At 50.3% G+C, this 20067-nt stretch overlaps 1 protein-coding gene across 3 annotated transcripts in view; it reads left to right on the top strand.

Moving 5' to 3' along the window:
* ABR (ABR activator of RhoGEF and GTPase) overlaps nt 1–20067 on the top strand; it is a gene marked incomplete at its 5' end in the record, with an annotated part of 137522 nt that overhangs the window by 42019 nt on the left and 75436 nt on the right. The window contains one exon of one of the 3 annotated variants that reach the window (XM_080923757.1): nt 5006–5190. In XM_080923757.1, the coding sequence (XP_080779883.1) occupies nt 5006–5190 (185 nt within the window). Of the gene's footprint in view, nt 1–4908; nt 5191–19190; nt 19356–20067 lie in introns of those variants that run through there. The other 2 variants (XM_080923756.1, XM_080923754.1) reach the window with 2 other exon arrangements.

Here is a 20067-nt window from a genome sequence, read left to right as displayed (position 1 = left end):
ATTATTTTTATGTCCTTGATAATTTGATAGGAAAATTACACCAAGGGGGAAAGGAAAAGTAGTTTGCATTTTCTTTGAATGTAGTGAGGTTAACCTTTAAAAGGAGTATCTCTGGCCACTTGCTGTTCTATTTTAAGTTTTCTTCCTTCTTTCCCCTGCTCATTAGAATATGACATAATTACCTTTTTCTCACCTGCTTGTAAAAGTGGGTTATCCGGGTGTGTGAGGAACACATAGGGAGGGTACAGCTTTGGGGGCTGAAGAGGATCTCACTGATGGACAAAGGGGAGGAGAGGGTTTTAGGCACCAGAGCAGCAGATGAAGTGGTGTGGGGAGCCAGGGGATAATATATATATTCCTTGCCATATACAACATCACAAAAGTTGACGGCTTAAAGCCACAGAGACTTATCTCACACCGGAAATCATAGGCCTTGGTGCTGGGAAGCGCTTCCTTCAAGACTGCAGGAGTCAAATTCTTGTTTGCACCTCTCAGCGCTGGCTGCTCACGATCATTGGGTCTTCTCTGTACCTTCCCTCCTGCTTCCTAAGGGCTCCAGGGGGATTCAGTACCTATGGGTTTTCATCCAAGATGACTTTGTTTTGAGATCAACTTGGTGGCATTTTCAAGTATCTTTTTTCCCCAATGAAGTCATATTTACAGGCACCAGGGCTTAGGATTAGACTCTTTGGCTATCTCTTCAGACAGCTGAAGGAGCCTGAAGATGATCTGACACTACAGGACAGGAAGAGACAACCATAAAGTGGAGGCAGATTTGGACTACAGAGATTCTTCAGCTCATACATTTAGGCTGGTTGTACCATCGAAGTTAGGGGGGAAGTATGGAGTCTTAAACAGGGTCAAGGCATATTGGGTTGTAGCTCAGCTACTCTGGGGAGGAAATTGGCAGGGTGAGGATTTGAGGAGACTTCACTGGGAGCGGGAAGGAGGGATTTGGAGAGACTTGGAAATCTCCTGTCATCTGAACTAACCACAGGTTAAAAGTGGGGATTGGAAGATGTGTGTGTTCAAGAAATAATCAGAGACAGATATGCTACCCAGACCTCTCTGTGGAGTGCAATCAATCAATCAAATTCCAGACAGTACTGGCCCCGCCCCTATCATTTTATTGTGAGAAACTTCAGACATGGAGAAAATTTGAGAGTATCGCACACAGCCCATTCACCGTTAGCTAGAGACTGTAATTACCACTTTCCCATGGCTGCTCCCTTTCACACCCATGCATCTCCCCATCCTGTTCTTTCTTCTGTTTTGTGTATTTTGGAATTGCAGGTGATTCCCCTTCAGGCTGGCATGTCATTAACAAGAGCTCAGTATTTGGTGAACTGCATAAAGCTTAACTGTACTGAGATTTGGTAGATTCTGGTGGGTGTGTCTGTGTACCTCAGATACCTGCTAAGATAAGCAATGATTCCATTGGCCCAGGAAGTTCTCTTGTGCCCACTGACATCACCTCCTTTTCACACCCTGTTCCCAGAGACCACCAGTGATGTGACAGTATTTCCAAACATGGGTCAGCATTGTCTCTGTTCTAGAACATTCTACAAGCAGAGGCATCCAGACTGTGCACTAATATCTAGCTTCTTTCACTTAGCGTAGCATCTTCAGGAATCAGTTGTATAGTTCCTTACTGTTGCCTGATTGTAGTCTGTCTTAGGAACAGCAGTTTTTGAGAGATGGGTGTTGAAAGGTTTCACCAAGGAGACAGAAAAGAGTGAAGGTGGCAGTGGTTCAGATAGCATGAACTTACTTCTCTGCCCCCAGCCATTTCTCCAGCCCCCTGGTATCTATTGTTATTATATGTGTGAGGCTTGTATGTTTGTGTGTGTGTGTGTGCATGCACACGAGGCAGCAGAAGTTCAGATCAAATGTTTTTGTTTGTCGCTCTTCACCTTTCAATTTTTAAAATTTGTATGTGTGCCCGCACACATGTGAGTGGGTATATATGCCGGAAGAGAGCATCAGACCCCCTAGAGTTGGTTGTGAGCTCTTGGAACTGAACTTGGGTCCTCTGGAAGAACACTATATACTCCTTTTCCACTGAGGCATCTCTGCGCTTCATTTTAATTTTCTAACAGGGTACTTCACGGAACCCGAAACTCATCATTTTGGTTAGATTTACTGGTCAGTGAGCTTCAGGGATCCTCCTGTCTCCACGCTCTCCCTACCTACCAGTGATGGTGTCACAGGTCTATGCTGCCATCCCAGGCATTTTACATGAGTGATGGAAATGTGGACTTGTGTTTTCCTGCTAGTGTAGCAGGCACTTTACCAACTGAGCCACCTCTCCAGCCTCCATGACCAAAAGCAACCTGGGGAGGAGAGGCTGTACTTTTAGCAACCATCTTCAAAGTCCACTTGTCCACCTAACACTCCCACCTGAGACAGGCAGGGTCTATGTACTTGAGGCTGGCCTTCAACTTGTAATGACCCTCCTGCCCTGGCCTCCCATGTGCTGGGGTTATAGGTCCAGGGCATCATCCCCAGATATCCCACTTGTTCATCAGTAAGGACTTAATCACACACTTCTAAGAAATGTAGTCTCTTTGCTAGCCACCGAGCGTAGTGCCACTGCAAATGCAGTGGGGTTTCCGCTACCAAGAGGGGAAGTGGAGCTGACTGTTAGCAGCTCGTTTCTCCCTTGCTTTTCTGGCCAGGCCATATCCACTTAGTGTTCCCACCCGAGGCCTTCATGGACCAAAGCCTGTCTGCCCAGTGGGTTCCTTCCCAGCCTTTCCTAGAGGCTTGCATTCTCCTTCTTCTGTATCTCTTCTAATAGAACTGTTCCAGACTCTCAGGATTTTATGAAAGGCAGGAACAGGAAGTACCTAGCAATACTTGCAGAGGGCACTACGCTACTCCTCATGTCTCTACCCTGTGCTCCCCTCATTGGCTAACATGTCCCATGAGGAGGGCCAAAGGTAGGGTGCTAGATTTCTTTGGAGTGAGATTCAGAAAGGACAGGACAGTCCTCAAAGACTTAGGTGGACCCAGGTTAGACCCTTCCCATGGTGTCAGGCAGATGTCTGAGGCTCAGGGACCTCATCTGTGAGGACTGCCTCGGAGAGATGCTTAGATGGAGTGCAAACCAGAAAAAAATGGTAGCGACCTTCCTTTCCTGTGGGAGATGCAAGGAATTGCAGTAGAGGCGAGCCAGGCCATCTTCCCTTTTGGTCTTTCTGTGAACATGCCTTTGGGGTTTCGGTAAAGCATGAATACAGGTCAGTCTATCTGTTGGCTAAGGCAAGGTCCACTATAATTCATTACCCAACAGCCTTAGCTTCAGCATCACCAGGGAGACCCAGAGCCTCTGGAAGAGTAAAGAGGCCTGTCGATCTTCATGTATATGCCTTTCCTGAGGAAATACAGCCTGTGTCCCGACAGCTTAATGGGCATCAGCTGAGCCCTGGGAGAGGAAGTCAGCTGAAGCAGGTGCAGAGAGCCCAGGGGGAGCTATCAACTGCCAACAGCCAGATTGGACTGAGTGTAACCATGGCCTGGCGCCCCAGTGACCTGGTGACACCATTCCCAGGCTTCTGACTGCCTATGGGCCGGTGTGTTAGGACAGAGAAGGAGGATCCGGGGCCTCCATAGAGAACTTGACTCACTGGGGCCTGCCTGGCTTAGACCTCAGGCCTGAGGTGGATGGTGCGTCCCTCCACTTATCCAGTGTTCCACTCCAGCTTTCTAAGAGCCTGCTATACGTCAGGGAGGCCATGTGCTGCTGGTGGTACTATAAACTGGGTTCCCAGGGAACATCCTGGAGGAAGTGATGTCTGAGCAGATGATGGGACAGACTCAGCCAGGGTCCTCTGACATACTGGCCACAATCCCAAAACTAGGTCCCTGCCAAGGTACAGGAACCATATGACGAATTCCTGTGTTTTCAGCAAGTGTACAGCGGGGCACTGACTGCCACCCGTGGTTCCCAGGTTCATTCTTGGCATTCCTCTGTGAGACATGGTACCAGCCTCCTTCTGGTCATTCAGAGGCTGTACCCCTGACTTCTCCTCACTGATGACTACCTCCCTTCCACCTTGCTTGCAGCAACCTGTACTCCTGAGAGTGGACCGAAATGTTGGAAACAGCAATACCCAGATCTCTGGCCAGTCACTGGCTAAGAATAATGCCCATGTCTTAGTGAAGCTATCCTATAACTCTTGGCAAAGCCTAGAGATACCACCCTGTTCCATGATGGCTGACCCGACTGCCCCCAGGAGGGTATCTGTGTGGGCGCTGGCCCTTGTGTGGTGCTAGGAACACTGAGGGGTTAATACAGCCTTACTTCCTGTCACCTTCCCTCCTGCCTACCCTGAAGGAAGCTGTGTTGGAATTATAGACATAAATGCTGGCTTTTGAGGAGCCTGCCAGGCCTGGGCACAACCCTCTCTCCCACGCCTGCCTGCCATGGGCTCTGTCCTGCAGGCAGGGCTGCATTCAAAGGAATGAGGGCCTCCTAGGGTCCACTTTTGGGCCCTCCCTACCCCAAACCTGCCCTGTTCACCCCCCACAGATTGAGCTCAGTGTACAATGGTACCCAAGGAGGAGGGACGGAGGAAGTGACATCGCTTGGCCCACCCCCACCTCCTTATTCCCTATAAAAAGCAAAAATGGTGACTCAGAGAGAAGAGTTGGAATCGTCCTGCCTCCCGCTCCCACTGTTAATTTTTAGACGTGGAATTAGGCAGGAGGCAAAGGAAACACAGCTCCACATACGCAGCTGACATGCTATTAGGCGGGTGGAGACAGCAGAACCGCTCCTCCCCTACTCCCAGCAGCCTCTGACGGACTCAGCAGAGCCTGTGCCTGCTGGAGCTCCCACCCCCCTCCCCAGGCCTGGCCGTACAGCCCCTGCCCTGGCCCAAGGTGCATGGTGCAGCGGGGGCCATGGCAGCCGGGGGCCGCCGCCGGCGCCCACTGCGCTACCAGTCCCTGGCAGCCCTGGTGGAAGACTCTCAGTGGCCTTTCTTGTTCCTTGTCTCAGACTTCAGCTACGGTGCGGAGGACTACGACGCAGAGGGGCATGAAGAGCAGAAGGGGCCCCCCGAGGGCTCAGAGACCATGCCATACATCGACGAGTCGCCCACCATGTCACCCCAGCTCAGCGCCCGCAGCCAGGGCGGTGGGGACAGCATCTCACCCACCCCACCTGAGGGGTTGGCACCTGGGGTAGGTACTCCTGTTTTCTCTTCTGGGGAGCGGGGCTAGAACGACATGTGCAAGAAAGGGGCCAGAGTCTGCTTAGGACAGTGTTGGCAGTGAGGCTGGGGGTGGGTGGATCTGGACTTCTGACGCCTGTCATCCAGCTCCTCTTCCACTACCTGCTGCGCTCAGCTCCCTGCCCTGCCAGCGTTTGTTCCTCTGCGTCCTGGACAATCTCATTCCCTGTCAGTCACCTCAGTCTCTCAGTAGTTTGGAGAGGGGGCTCTGGAAGGGCCAGGCTTTTCTATCTGTACCTGGCTGAATACACATGGCCTATGGGACAGGTGCCCCCACAAAACCAGTACTGGTCCCAAGCTCCTCGTGGAATAAAACATAACGTCTCTGCAGTGTTCCCCAGGATGAGGTTTCCACAGGAAAGGAGTAAGCCTGGGTGCCTAACTTCCCCGCTGCCAGGAGAGCCTTTTGTAAGAAATATTAGCTATGCTTTGATGGGGCAGGAGATAGGGGTGTGTGGAGGATTGTAGTACTTACTTAGGGCTGTTCCTAGTGACAGGGTTCAGCACTAGGCCCAGCTCATGAGTGTGCACATCTGGAACACATGAGCAAGCCGGACAGAGATTCCTTGGGGCTCTTTTCTGGAGTTGGGGAGAAGAACCATAGCCATTTATTTTGGTGGAGGGAACTCAATTTCACAGGTCCCTTTGGTCCGACTTGAATGGGTATGTTTTGTGGGGTTCTCTTTCCTCTCTCTGAAGCCCCAGGGGAACACCAGAGATGCTATGCCATGCATTTCCCCACCTGGAGGCTGCCTGGACTCTACCATTTGGAAGAACCCCTGCTCCTTCCCACCCCCTGCAGGATCTCACCCCCTCTTCACACACTGGGGTGGCTGTTATAGCCTTTGGCAACAAGGGCCTTGGCAACCAGCATCCCACTTGGGGGAAGCCACATTGTTGCCATGGCAACAGAGGCCTAGGCAGAGCTGAGCACTGCCAGGTGGTGCAAGTTTGAGAGGGGATGGTGGGGGGTAGGTAGGAGGTGGAGGGGATGGGTGTAGGTGTTGGCCAGCTTCAGGCTCCCCCACAGCCAGCATTCTTGGGTGCTGTTGCTCTAAGGAGGGGTAGTGGATTAGAGACAACCGTTTTGGCCATGTAGGGGCAGGGTGTTTGAATCACTGGAGGAGTGGTTGTTCTGGGACCTGGACTCAGGCCAACCAGGAGCAAAAAGGAAGTGAGAACTCTGGTTCTCTATCATTGCCTTCTGGTTGTAGGTCAGTGGGGTTCAGATCTCCCCTAGGGACTTAGCCTATACCCCTCTGTAAGCAGCTGCAGGAAGATGCCTGTAGAATCTCCATGTGGGGCCTGGTCTATGCAGGTCCTCTTTGCCTCTACCTCTTATCTCTCTTCCCCTCTTTCCTCATGACTACCTAAATCCATAGATATTTGGATTTCCTGGAGAAAAATCCCACCCATGGTCTATATATTGCAGGGCTATACATATCCCTGCCTGGGGTTCTCAGCTTTGGGAAGCAGCTTCATTTCATACCATTGTTTTTTTTTTTGATGGTCAGAAGGGAATAAATAACTTGAGTAGAGGGTTTTGAAACCTTAAATATTTACAGAAAACAGTTAACTGAAGTACTTAGGGCTCTCAGCACTGGTTTTCATAATATTGATAAGTAGAGGGATGGATTATTGATACCAGTTAGGAATGGCTGAGGCAATTCTAGCTGCAGGATGCTGCCTCCCCCAGCTATAACCCCTGCTTTCCTGGAGCTAGCTGCCTTTCTGCTCTTTCTGTTGGGTTACTGGCCCCACCTAGTGGACTCTGCAAGTATTGCTGTTTACAATAGGGTGCCTGGATTATGCAAACCCTGTTTCCAAGTTCCTGTGATCTGTTGTTTTTGTTTTTGTTTTTTTTTTAAGGTGTGTTTCTGTCTCTCTGTCTGTCAATGGCTGTGTCTGTATGGTGTGGTGTGTGTCTGCTTGTTTGCATGTGTCTGTGTGTGTCTTGTTTGTTTGAATGTGTGTGTGTGTGTGTGTGTGTGTGTCTGTCTCTGTCTCTGTCTGTCTCTCTCTCTCTCTCTCTCTCTCTCTCTCTCTGTGTGTGTGTGTGTGTGTGTGTATTCCTGCTACTTAGCTATGCTCATCTGGCTAGGCAGTCTTTTCCCCTGCCAGGCTTCCTGTTAGGAACTTGGGAACAGAGGAGACTTTTGGACCAAATCAGACAATTGTTTTAGATATTCAGATATCTAACTCTTGGCACAGCCTGGCAGCTAAACTTTCCACACCCAAACTTGCAGCCATGTTGTACCTGGGAAGGTCAAATTTTGGTTTATGTGTTAGAAAAACATAATGCAAATGGTGTGTGTGCAAAATTCTGCTTTCTGGCTAAAGGACACTAAACAGGGTCATTCAGTGGAGAGCCAGTGTGTAGTCCTAGTCTAAGTCCAGAGGCATGAGAATTAGGTGAGTCAAAGGTGAAAGATTCTAGGTGTAATAAAGCTCAAGAACACCTAGTGTTTCAGAGTCCAAAGTCTGGAAAAGGCTAGTGAGTGTCCTAGCACTAGCAGGCATGCAAGGAGAGCCCCTTTGTCTTTGTTTGAGATAGGATTCTGTTTTTGAGGCTGTCCTGAAATTTACATTGTCCTCCTGGCTGGCCTGATACTCATAATCCTTCCATCTGTTCCTCCCGGTGCTGGGTCTTGTATGTACCACCATTTCTGGCAGGAAAGAGCCCCTTTCTTAGCCTTTTTGGTTTCATGTCTTCGATAGACTGGATGAGGCAAGGCCAGCTCACCTTGGGGAAGGCATCTGTTTTGCTCAGTCTGTAGATTCAGATGTGAATCTCATTGAGAACTATCCCACAGACACACATATATAATATATATGTATATATACATACACACATATATATATATATACATACATACATACATACATACATACATACATACATACATACATACATATATCCCAGGATAATATGTAGATACCTCATGCCCCAGTCAGGTTAGCACATGGAATGAACTATCAGTTGCCTAGAGACCGGAAATAACGTAAGCTTTGGAAAGACGAAATCCTGCGTTCTGGCTATAGGACACCGAACAAGGTCATAAATACGATGGAGCGCCATTTCCTTGGGTCTGAATAGCTCCAGGTCCTCTGAAGGGAGGCTGTAAGGAATGACCAGGGATTGCTCACAGGGAGCCTTATAGCACTGAATACATTCAGTCCCAGCACTCAGAAGGCAACGCAGGAGAATTGTGGTTTCTAGGCCAGACTGGGTTACACAGTAAGCACCTGTCTCAAAACAAACAATCCCCACAAGACTTCTGTCATGGGCTGGGACCAGGAACATTGCAAGAACTCAAATCTGGTAAATACATGCTGAGAAATGGATCTGTTTGCAGCCCACCTCCTTTCTGGGTCTGTCCTCCCAAGTGCGGAAGCCTCAGCCAAGACCGTGCTGTGATACTTTTTGTCTTGGCTTGTGCCCCAGAGGTAACAGGTGAACCACAAACCCGGCTTTGCAGGTCTTTCCCAAGCATAGGCTGAGCAGGGTGCCCTGTCACAGAGCCAGGGTCACTTACTGCTGGTGGATGAACTCAACTGGGAGTGTATAGTTTCCCTTGGGAAAGAAGGTGAGGACACTGTCATTCAGCTGCAACTTCCTGTTCCAGAACCAGAGTCTGAACATAAAACCTCATTGCTGTAGATCTTAGTTCCTGTCTCCTCTCTGGATGATGTAGTCAAAGGGACCCCAAGGCAGAGAAAAGGTCTGGGTTTTGTCTTTCTTCTACTTTGAATGTGTGTCAACCAAGGATGTCACCCTCTCTGTATTAATTTACTAATCAGTAAGTGGAAGATACCGAGAGTCTCCTCCCCATGTGGCCTGACGAAGTGTCACAAGTCTGCCGTGAGATGTTGTTACAGGCCAGAATGCCACGTAATTTGTAAGGTCTGAATGGGTGCAGACCAGCTGGCATGAAGATCCGGAGGTAAAAATGGAGAAGGGATGAAGTGGCCAACATTACCACTATCTTCTCTTGAATTTCCCCCTCCCATCAGCCACTGGGAGAGACAAGGCTGAGCTTCTCATATAGGTTGCTTCATTTAAAGTTCATGATGTCTCTGCAAAATATGTGCCCTGCTTTCATTTTATAGTTGGGGCAACGGAAACTCAGGGAGTTGACATAATTCGGCAGAGACTATTGCATGCAGTGAGGCCAGGGCTCCATTTCAGCTTGAGGTCTTGTGAAACTTACACTTGAGAGGCTCTGACCACCCAGCTGCCCCCCCCCCACCAAAATGCTGGAGAGGTATATACAGTTCTTGGTGCTTGCATCTGCCCTTCTAGATAAGGAACACCATTCCTGGCCTTCCCTTTGCACACCCCCAGCTCCCATGGTAAGCTCCCAGTCACAAGTCACCTCCAGGTTCCTGGTTGATATTTGGGATTGAATTGTGCTCTGGAGTGGAGAGTCAGGGGCAAAGCTGGGCAGAACCACTGTCTTCCCTGCCCTCTCAGGCTAGGGTGTTGGTTGGGGCTATGTGAAAAGACCTGGGTGCCCTGGTGGAGACTCAGCAGCCTTGCTTCTGTTTCTACCCTGCAGGGTTTTCTGTCTCTGCTACAGCGAGGGCAGTAACTGTCTCCTCCTGTGGATCGGTGATGCGTCACTGCTCCCAACTGCTGGTGACACTCTGTTACATACATGAAAACACAAGGCCTTCGGGAGCTTCGGGCCGGCCGGCCGGGCTGGGGAGAAAGCAGTTAAGGCACCTTAGTGTGACACTAGCCACTTGCTAGCGAGCTCTCCTTATCTTCTCCAGGCTCTGCCCCCCTTTCACACCCCATAATAGATAGCTTCCTTGGTGTCTTCCTCACTGGACTGCACCTGACCGGCCTGGCCACCCTATAGCTTTCACACCTTCTCTGATCTCTCTTCTCCCACTGGCCTGCCAGGAGCACAATTCATAAACGTCTTTCTTACCTGCGGATAATGTTACTCCCAAAGTCATATTTATTCAGTAAAGGTATGCTAATCTACAGGTGCCCAGGGCACTGTGGGTAGGAGGGTGGGCCCAGCCAGAACAGTTCTATGCCCTAGATATCCTGAAATTTGGAAGGAGGTGGGGAAGAAGAAAAGAGGTGTCTGATAAAAAAAATAATAATGATTTCAGCATGAAACAAGCGTAGTGACAGCCCCCAAGTGTATCCTCAAGCTGGGTATGGTAGCCCATTCTTATATCTACCCCTGAATAAGCTGAAGCAGGAGGATATTTGAGTTTGAGACCAGGTTGGATTCATAGTGAGCTCTGGGGTAGCCTGGATTACATAGGAAGATGGTGTGTAAAAAAAAAAAAAAGAAGAAGAAGAAGTGTCCTCATGGATGACAGAGGTGAGCTTAGACTAGGGTCAGAGGCTCTGCCTTTCTGCTTTCTCCCAGGGGCCCAGAAGGGTCCTAAAGAACCAGCTGGATCTGAACTCTCCCTTATTTTCTGTTGTTACTGAGTTTCTCCACCAGTAGGTGCTAGCAAGGCCAGAGCAGCTTTTCTTCCTTTCTGAGGGAGGATGCTCTCATTTACCTGCCCAGTAAGAGGCATGCGCCAGTGTGGTGGGTGGCAGAAAGGGAGTAACTGTGAGCTAAGACTTGAGTTGAGCTGCTAACTGTCCAGCAGGCCAGTCATGGCAATGCGTGCCTGTAATCTTACTATATAGGAGGTTGTAGGGGGTTACCAATTCCAGGCTGGTCTGGGTTTCCTAGCAAGATCCTGTCTGGGCAGTGGGGGTTGGGGTGGGGGAGGGTAAGAAAGAGCTCTCTAGCATTTGAACTGGTAATGAGCTTCCTGTCCTTGGCAGGATCCCTGTGGAGGCAGAGAAGAGATCCCACCCTTGGTAGTTTCTTGGGTTGCCTTTCGCACTAGGGATACCACTTCATTGACTGAGTTCCGTAAGAGCAATTCTCTTAACCTGAGCCCCCCCACCCCCTTTTACCTAGCTCTCAGGAGACCTAAGACTGTGGATATGCTGAGCAAGTGCTCTGTCACCAGACCACACCCCAAGCCCCAGATTCCTCCATGAAGGCCATCCATCCAACATCCTTAAGAGATGTACAATATCCCCCCCAAACAAAGTCATGTGACCTCAAGTGAGATCTTAGAGAAGGGGTCGGGGAGGAGGCATAAGTAAGGGATTGTATAACCCAGTGTGGGAAAGTCTCTAAAGGCTTGAGAAACAGAATGGTCTGGTTCGGCTGGGTTATTAGGTTGGAGATGAGTCCCTGGTACCACCCCTCCGCCAGTGCGCCTCCCCACACAACAACTGCTAAGCAAAGAAGGTGAGAAAAATTAGTGCTTACTAAGTCTCAGCTCAGTTCAGGTGCTGCCCTGTGTGCACCAGACATTCCAGTAGCCCTAGAGATGGTACCGTACTGGTTCCTATTTTATGGAGTCTGGCTCAGCACATTTGCACAACAAGGCTGTTCCCATTCTATGAATCAGGAAGCCAAGGCACATTTAAATGCTTTGCCGGGTGTTACAGAGCTTTGAGAGACAAAACTAGAATTAAAATCCAGAGTCCAGTGGAGAATTTTCTCATCCCACACCCCCCCCTCTGCGTGCGTGTGTGCACATTTTCATAAATTTATGTACACTGCATGTGTGCAGGAGCCTGTGAAGGCCAAAAGAGTGTGGGATCCCCCGGAACTGGGGTTACAAATAGTTGTGTGGATGCTGGGAACTGAACCCAGGTCTTCTGGAACAGCAGTAAGCACTCTTAACCTTTGAACCATCTTTCCTGCCCCTGATTTTGTTGGTTTGTTTTTACCATATAAACAGTGCTGGCTTATACCCGGTAGCTTTGTGCTATTTTGACTTCTGTCTGGGTTTTGTTTTATATTGTTTAAAACAGTGTCTCTCTCTGTAGCCCAGGCTAGCCTTGAACCCATAGCACTTCCCTTGTCTCTGTCTCCCTTGTTTGACAGGCATGAGCCACCAGGTCTTTTGAGTAATGCTTGGTGATGGAAAGAGAAGGCAGAGGGGGAACAAGAGTGCGGGAGTGGAGAGTCCAGTTTTTTCTGTGGCTCCTGTGACCCCACCTGCTTTGGCACCACTCCAGGGCCAGCCAAGCCCCCCAGAGCCTGGTGCTGATGCCCAAGCTTCTGCCAGGAGAGCTGGATGGACATCTTCAGGCTAAGGAAACTGCATCTGGCAGAAGCCTTGAGTTGAGAATGTGCCTAGCCCTTTCAGGAGGCACTGTTCCCCATGTGCTGGTTTGAGTCACCAGTGAGAAGCCAATGGGCCGGCTGCCCTTGTTTGTCTGACTTGGTGACTTGCTGTGGAGCACAGATTGAGCAGTGTTTCAGGATGAGTGATGTGATGCTGTGAGATGAGGGATATACCAGGAATGGTCATCCGACTGGCCTGAAATCCTTCCACACATAACCTTTGGCTATTAATGTCTAAACCCAAAGTCTGCCAGCCTCAGAAACTTCCCCACAGATCTACCTCCACATGTCTTCCCTGCCTGTCTCCTATCTCCACAGTATGGCTAACCCATTCCGTTTTTATTTTACCTCACTGTTTGCTGTGGCACGAAGGTAAGGACTTACTTGTGAAGGAAACATTCTGCCACCAAGCCCAGTTCCTAGCCCTGGATTTTTTGAGACAGAGTTTCACTATGTAGCCCAGTTTGGTTTTGAACCTGTAACCCTCTTGAGTGACCCTTCCAAGTGCTAGAGTTTCAAGCATGTATTGCCTTGCTCAGCTATGGCTGAATTTTAATGTTACCTCCTCCAGGGAGACTCCGGTGATTTCTCATTTGTTAAATCAGTCACGCCTGCTTGTGCCCTCCCAAATTCACTCTAAATTCCCGCCATAACACTGTATGTGTGTGGGGGCATGGTTAAACAGCCTTGAGAATGCTGAGCAGTCTATGACTGAGCTGCACCCCAGCCTCCACGATTCTTTTTATAGCTTTATTTTCTCTGATTACATATTCAAGATTCTCACTTATCAGAAATACTTCATCTAGACCATAAACGCTCACTTCCTACAGAAAACTACTGAGAGTTTATTTTTCTTTGTTATTTCCATATGAAGACTATGTATTAAAACAACTCCATACTATTGTTATTTTACTTGGTAAAGACTGAGAGATATCTTGCATTATCTGAAATTAATATCTACTGTATTCCTTTTGTGGCTGTGTGGTCTTCATTCCATGGACATACCAGAATTTATTTAACAAGCTCCTTCTCTCTCTCTCAGTGCTTTTTGGTGGGGAAGGGAGCAATGCTGTGAGTGAACCCAGGCCTTGCATGCTGGGTAAATACTCTGCCACTGAATTATAACTCCAGTACTAATGAGGCCACTTTTTCTGTGTTGTTTTAGTGTGCCCGTATCTGTGCGCGTGTGCATGTGTGTGTGTGTTAGACCACTGTATAACTCAGGCAGGCCTAGGACTCAAAATCTTCCCGAGTGCCAGAATTTCTAGTGTACCATTCCACCATTGGAATCTAGCATACCACTGGATTCCAGTTCACTGTCAGGCATTTGAACTCATAGCATTCTGTGCTGCTCTCTCACGTCAGTGAGCATTTTTATTCATACATCTCTGTGCCCTTCTAGATGTGCTTTTTTAGACAATTCCCTAGGGTGGAATTGCTGAGTCAGAGGGTGTGGACATTTAAAAATCACAATAGCTGTTTCCACGTTACCCTTTCTGGAGTTATACCTCAACAACACAATTCTAAAATGCGCCCCTCCCCAGGCCTGCCTTTCCGTTGGCACAGCCTTGGGAGTCAGTCACGTAGCCATTCTGCTCCTGAGACTATCACCTCCACAAAGGGCAGGCAGTGTCCCCTGTTTGTGTGTAAGCACAATGCCTGATGTACAGCAGGCAAGTAATAAGTGCTTGTTGATTGAGTTGGTAAAGGACTGAGAGGATGGAGTGTAAGGAAAGGCCACACCCCCAGAGAGAGAGAGAGAGAGAGAGAGAGAGAGAGAGAGAGAGAGAGAGAGAGAGAGAGAGAGAGAGTGAGTGTGTGTGAGTGTAAGGGACTGAGAGGATGGAGACGTAAGTATAAGGAAAGGTCACACCCCCAGAGAGAGAGAGAGAGTGAGTGTGTGTGTGTGTGTGTGTGTGTGTGTGTGTGTGTGTGTGTGTGACAGCCCACTGCAGGTTTGAAATGTAGACCTAGCAGGTGTGAGAACTTGTGATTGGTACCCTACACTAAGGAAGGTCATGGTTCTCGTCCTTCATGCTCCTGTCTCAGCTGCCCTCTGCATACTTATCTCCTGCTGCTTTTTTCTGTCCCTTACTGCTTCCTGAGCCTCCTTAAAGAAGCCATCTTTAGGGCTGGAATGTGACATATCTTATGCAAGGCCCTGGGTTCCAGCTTTAGCACCACCACCACAACACACAGACACACAGACACACACACAGACACACACACACACACACACACACACACACACACTCACATCTTTGTTTTAGGCATTCCTCTCTTTGCCTGGAAAGACCTCCCTGTTTCCAGGTGCTCCTCAGAAGCTCATGTCACATCTCAGAGCCTGCATTCCTTAGCTCCCCACGCATGCATGGCATTCTCTCTGTCTCTGCCCTCTCACCTTCTTACTAACCCCCCCCCCCCCCCAGTGACATTTTTCCTTGGCATGAATACTTTGGTCTACTCCATCCTACTTTTATACATCCCTCACCTCAGTAGGGCAAGAATACATACAGCAGTGGTAGGGTTTGGTCACAAACCTCCTTAAGGTACGAATGTTCAATGTCCCAGGCCTCCTTAAGGTACGAATGTTCAACACTGAGCAGGTTAGCTGGACAGACAAGGTGGAGAGCTCTGCGATGTTTTAAGGGTTGTGTAGGTATGAGATGTCACAAGGCCTGCTCGGGTTGTGGTTTGAAAGGAAGAGAAAGATGGAACAAAGAATTCAGTAAAAGGGATGTGTGGGGCCGTGGGCACAAAGAGCCACAAGATAGCAGCCCACTGATGGAAGTGGAAAGGCCAGAAGGGGAAGCTGGGGTAGGGAAGAGGAGGGCCTTTTTGGTCTGGATTTGAAGAGCTGAGGGCAGTTGCTACTCTGACTTCTTCTATCTGAGGAGAGCCAGCTGCCTGTGCAAGTCTCAGGCCTGGAGGTGGCCATGGGATAAGTTTTCCGAAGGCTGGGACCATAGGGCTGTGAGACAGAGCCTCGAGCCGTGGGGGAGGAGGATCAGCCAAAACCCACTCACTGTATTCCCAGCCACCTGAGGGGTTTGAGAAAGGTCAGAGGACAGTGGCCATGTTGTCTCTTTCTCTGGAGAGGAAAGTCTGGAACCGGGCTGAGCAGGCAGAGTAAGGAGGAAACCTAGGTCCAGGACCTTCTTGAACTATTGAGAGGGAAAGGGAGGGGGAGCACCCTGGGGATTTGTGAGTCACTTCCCCTCCAGAGGGAGGACCGAGGGCCTCCGAGTGGATGGAGCCTCTGTGTCCACTCATTGGAATTTCCAACCAGTTGGAGTGGGTGGGACAGCTTACCCCTTGGATGTTTGGGGAGCAGCTTCTGTGGAGTTGAAGGGTTTAGGGAAGAAGTGGGTGCTGGAGAACAGGTGAAAGTATCCTAAAATTAGATGGCTCTAGGTACCTCAGGTTTTCTTGGGTTGGGAGTAAGGACACAGAAAGACCCTTGGTTACAGTCCTCAGCTGCCTGCTGGTCTGATCCATGTGGGGCCCGTGCTGTGCACATAGAGCTGGCAGGGAGGAAGACAGAAGAACCTGTAACACAAGGCCCTGAGCTGGCTGGCACACTTGTGCCTGGGGAATGCCAAGCCTGGCTGTTCCCAAACCATGGGAACAGCCTTACCCACCCAAACCAAATGAGGAATTGTGGCTTGCTTAAGAGGGCCCTTCAGATGTGTCTTGGCTATTTATAACTCAGCCAGAGCAAAACTGGACTGAGAAAAATAGTGAATTATGGGTAGAAGATATCTTTGTAGGATCCTGGTGGGACAGATCCTTGACCAGCCCAGGCCTTAGAGAGCCCGTCACACTTCTCTTCAACTGTTTCAGTTTTGAGGACAGGCTGGGGCCTGTTCCTGGTGAGGGCAGGTTTTCTATTATTGATAGAAGGGCAAGAGCTTCTCCCAGAGTTCCAGAAAACGTTTTAAGGAGTAGGGTAAGAAATGACACTCATTCCTTTTAGTCTCCTCTCCCTGGCCTTTTACATGCTTCTTCTCAGCTAAGGTACCCAGTGGAGTAGGGAGTTGTCACTGCCTGTTCCCAGTGGGGACACTTTGCCTTCCTTTGGCAATAGCCTCAACAGTTTGAGTCCGCCATGTGGCCATATGGTTGCCAGACACGTGAATGTGATGTTGTTTGAAAGGCTGGGGTGATGGTTTGTATATGCTTGGCTTAGGGAGTGGCACTGTTAGGAGTAGGTCTGTCACTGTGGGTGTGGGCTTTAAGACCCTGGTCCTCACTAACTGGAAGTCAGTATTCTGCTAGCAGCCATCAGAGGAAGATGTAGAACTCTCAGCTCTGCTGCACCATGCCTTCCTGGATGCTGCCATGCTCCCGTCTTGGTGATAATGGACTGAACCTCTGGATCTGTAAGCCAGCCCCATTTGAATGTTGTCCTTTAAAAGACTTGCATTGGTCATAGTGTCTGTTCACAGCAGTAAAACCCTAAGACAGCTAGTCATAAAAAGCACATGAAGTTTTGATGGACCTGGTTGGTGGTACCCGTTACACAGGTTCACAAAGATAAAGTGGTAGGCTGGTAGATGAAGCTGAATTTTATTCCAAGTTGCCAGATCTTCTAAGGAGATGGGGCAGAGGGTACACACTAAGGGGAAACTCCTCCCACGTAACCACAGCTAATAACCAACTGCAAGAATAAAGGCAGTGTGGCCATCCTTAAGCCTAGCTCAGAGCAAGGATGTGGTTCAGAATGTGTTGGGCTTTTTAAAAATGTAAATTACTTGCTTACATCTTAAAGTCAGAGGATTTTACTTAAGCATTCATGTTTTCCCTTGGGCATGGTGACACGGGATGAGGCAAAGGCAGGCAGACCTCAGAGTGCTGGGCCAGATTGATGTATATTGCTGGTTCCAGGATAGCTAGGACCTCACAGAGAGACCCTCTCTCAAAAACAATTACAGGGAGCTGGAGAGACCGCTCAGCAGTTAAGAACACTTCCTGCAGCCAGGTGGTGGCAGTGCAGAGGCAGAAGCAGGCAGAGCTCTCAGTTCCAGTACAGCCAGGATTACTGAGAAATCGTGGGGAAAAGAACCTACTCCCCCCCCTCCCCCAAGAGAGCATTGCTCTTGTAGAGAACCTGGGTTTAGTTCCTGGCACCTTCATTACAACTGCTGCAGGAGATCTGAACTGGGTCTGATGCCTTCTGAACGGTGCAAGCATGAGACACACATGTGATCAATCATACAGTCACATGACAGTCATCAATCATACATGTACAATTACATGATTCTAAAAACAACAAAAAGGGCAAACAGGTCTAGCTTGGTTACATTCAGAGATCCTGTCTCAAAACAAAACTAAAACCGTAAAGAATACAGATTTTGCAAGCTTGAGCCCGTGTTTCCTTTGGGGGACTTTAATTAGCTGGAGCCCTAGTAGTTTCTTAGCTCACTTAGGACTTCTTGTGCTTGCCTTACCTGAACTTTGAAGAGTGCTAAAGACGAGCCACAGTTTGCTTCAATGTTGAGTTGTGAGAGAGTTACAACAGCTGGCCCTAGACTCCTCCCCCATGGCTGTATGAGGTGTGTCTCTTAGGGATCAGGGTCAGGGGACCAGGATGTGAGCCTCATCTTCTGCATGAACTTAGTTTCTGGAACATGGAAGATGCTTGAGGGAAGACTAAGAATGAAGCGCTCTGGGAGCGGTCAGGGTGGATAATACCACCTGTCCTAGATTGTGTGGACTGGCCTTGTAGGCGGGTCTTTCTCCTTGGGCGTCACAGAAACTACTCCAAGGAAGTGGCATTGCCAGCAACACCTGACCGTGATGTGGCTCTCGGATGGTCCATGGTGCCCAGTGACACATGCTCAGGACCCTGCCTGGCACTATGCTTCAGCTGGACATGAGGCAGGCCAGTCCCCTCCTGTATAAATACAAAGCCTTGTTTAATGGCAACTGCGGTTTCTCACCGGCAGTGGGCCTCCCCACTGCAAAGGTGCTGGATGGAGCCTGAGCCCAAGGCGCGAAGGGGGCTCTGTCTTGTGACGATCCCACGGGGACATGGACTGAGTGGGTGAAGGGTGGCTTCTCGGGGAAAGCCGCTCTTCTGCCCCCCCCCCCTTGCCCGAAGGCTCCGGCGAGAAGTTGTAAATAAAGCTTGTCTCTGGGAAGCAGACCTCCCCCCCGCGCCCGCCCGGCCTGTCTGCGGCCTCCTCCCTCCCTCCTCCTTCGCTCCAGAAGCCTCCCCCAGCCGCTCGCCCGCCCGGTGACCACAGAAGGAACGAGCAGCTCCACCTCGCAAGTCAAGACGTGCGTTTCCTGTGCATTTGGAGCAATCGGGCCTCCGGGTCCAGAAAGGGCGGGCTCTGTGAGGCCGGCAGCGCAGCACCGGGGCGCTTGGACAAGCCCGGCACCAGGCCCGGGGCGAGCGGAGTGGTCGAGGAAGGAACGGACCGCGGAGGGCGCAAGCTGCCGCCCCTGTCCGGCGTTCATCCCGCGAACCGCTGCCCGGAGGCCCCGCTTCCCCTTTCTCAGGGTGGGGACGCGCGGGAGGCGGGCCCGGCGCGCAGGACTGCTGGAAAGCGGCAGCAGGAAAAGGTTCATAATGGAGCCTTTCATCGCGAGCCGGTGGCCAGGTGCCAGGACCGACTCCTCGGAGGCCAGCATGCTGGTGTAGGCCTGCCCTGCGCTCTTCCCCGCCCGCCTGTCCCCTGCCTGCCTCCCTGCTGGGGCGCGCGGCGGCCGCTGCTGCTGCTGCTGCTGCTGCTGCCGCCGCCGTTGCTGCTGCCGCTGTGTGGACCCTGCTTCCTGTTTGCCCTCTGCGGCTCTGGCTGCCATGGAAGAGGAAGAGGAGGCAATAGGCTTTTTGGACAAGGTTCTGGAGGATGAAGATGTGTTTCTCCTGGAGGAGTGTGAACTGGGAACCCCGACCAGCCCTGGCTCAGGGTCCCCCTTCTTGGTGGCCGTGAAGGTGGGAATGTGACACGCCCTGGATGCTTGTGGGGAGGGGGCAGGGATAGCTCTTCACTGATGCTGAAGTCGTATTTGAGAGAAATGGCTGATGTGTGCACAAGCCTCATGGCTGAGTGGAAGAGCCTAACTCAGCATGAGATGGGCTGGTTCGTTCCTGCCAGAGGATTGAGGGCTGTGCTCTCTTAAGCAGCTGTTCTTGAGGGAGAGGTAGAGTGCCTGCTTGCTCTGCACCAGTTGTCCTTAGGGGCAGTGACTGTTGGCTTTCCCCTCAGTCAGCTGTGTTAAGGGATCTTTTTGGCAGTGACATGAGTCACCTGGTGGCCTGTCACTGATGTGAGCCTGTACCCCCCAGAAGAGCTAGCTGACTTGAAACTGGTGGGCAAGAATTCATTGTTTCCATGGCAACCAGAGGATAAGGGCATTTGTGAAGTGTGGCCCAGGGAGCTACCTCTTTTCCAAGGAGGAGACTGGCGACTTGGTCTTGACTAATGCCAGTGAGCCTCTAGGAAGATCAAGGATTCGAGGTCACTTGGGCTATCTTGAAGAAACTAACCGAATCATCTGGAGAGGGGGTGGGAACAGATGTCAGGTGGGTGAGCATTTTCTGCAAGGTGGGCACAGGCAGGAGTCCACTTATTCCAGGTCTGCAGACTTGCAGCAGAGCTCCTAGAGAGGCAGGTTAGGAGGGAATGGGCTGTTGGGAATGAATA

This window comes from Micromys minutus (genome assembly GCF_963924665.1).
Source record: "Micromys minutus genome assembly, chromosome: 10".
Lineage (NCBI taxonomy): Eukaryota > Metazoa > Chordata > Mammalia > Rodentia > Muridae > Micromys > Micromys minutus.
This window is presented reverse-complemented; position numbering and strand designations above follow the sequence as displayed.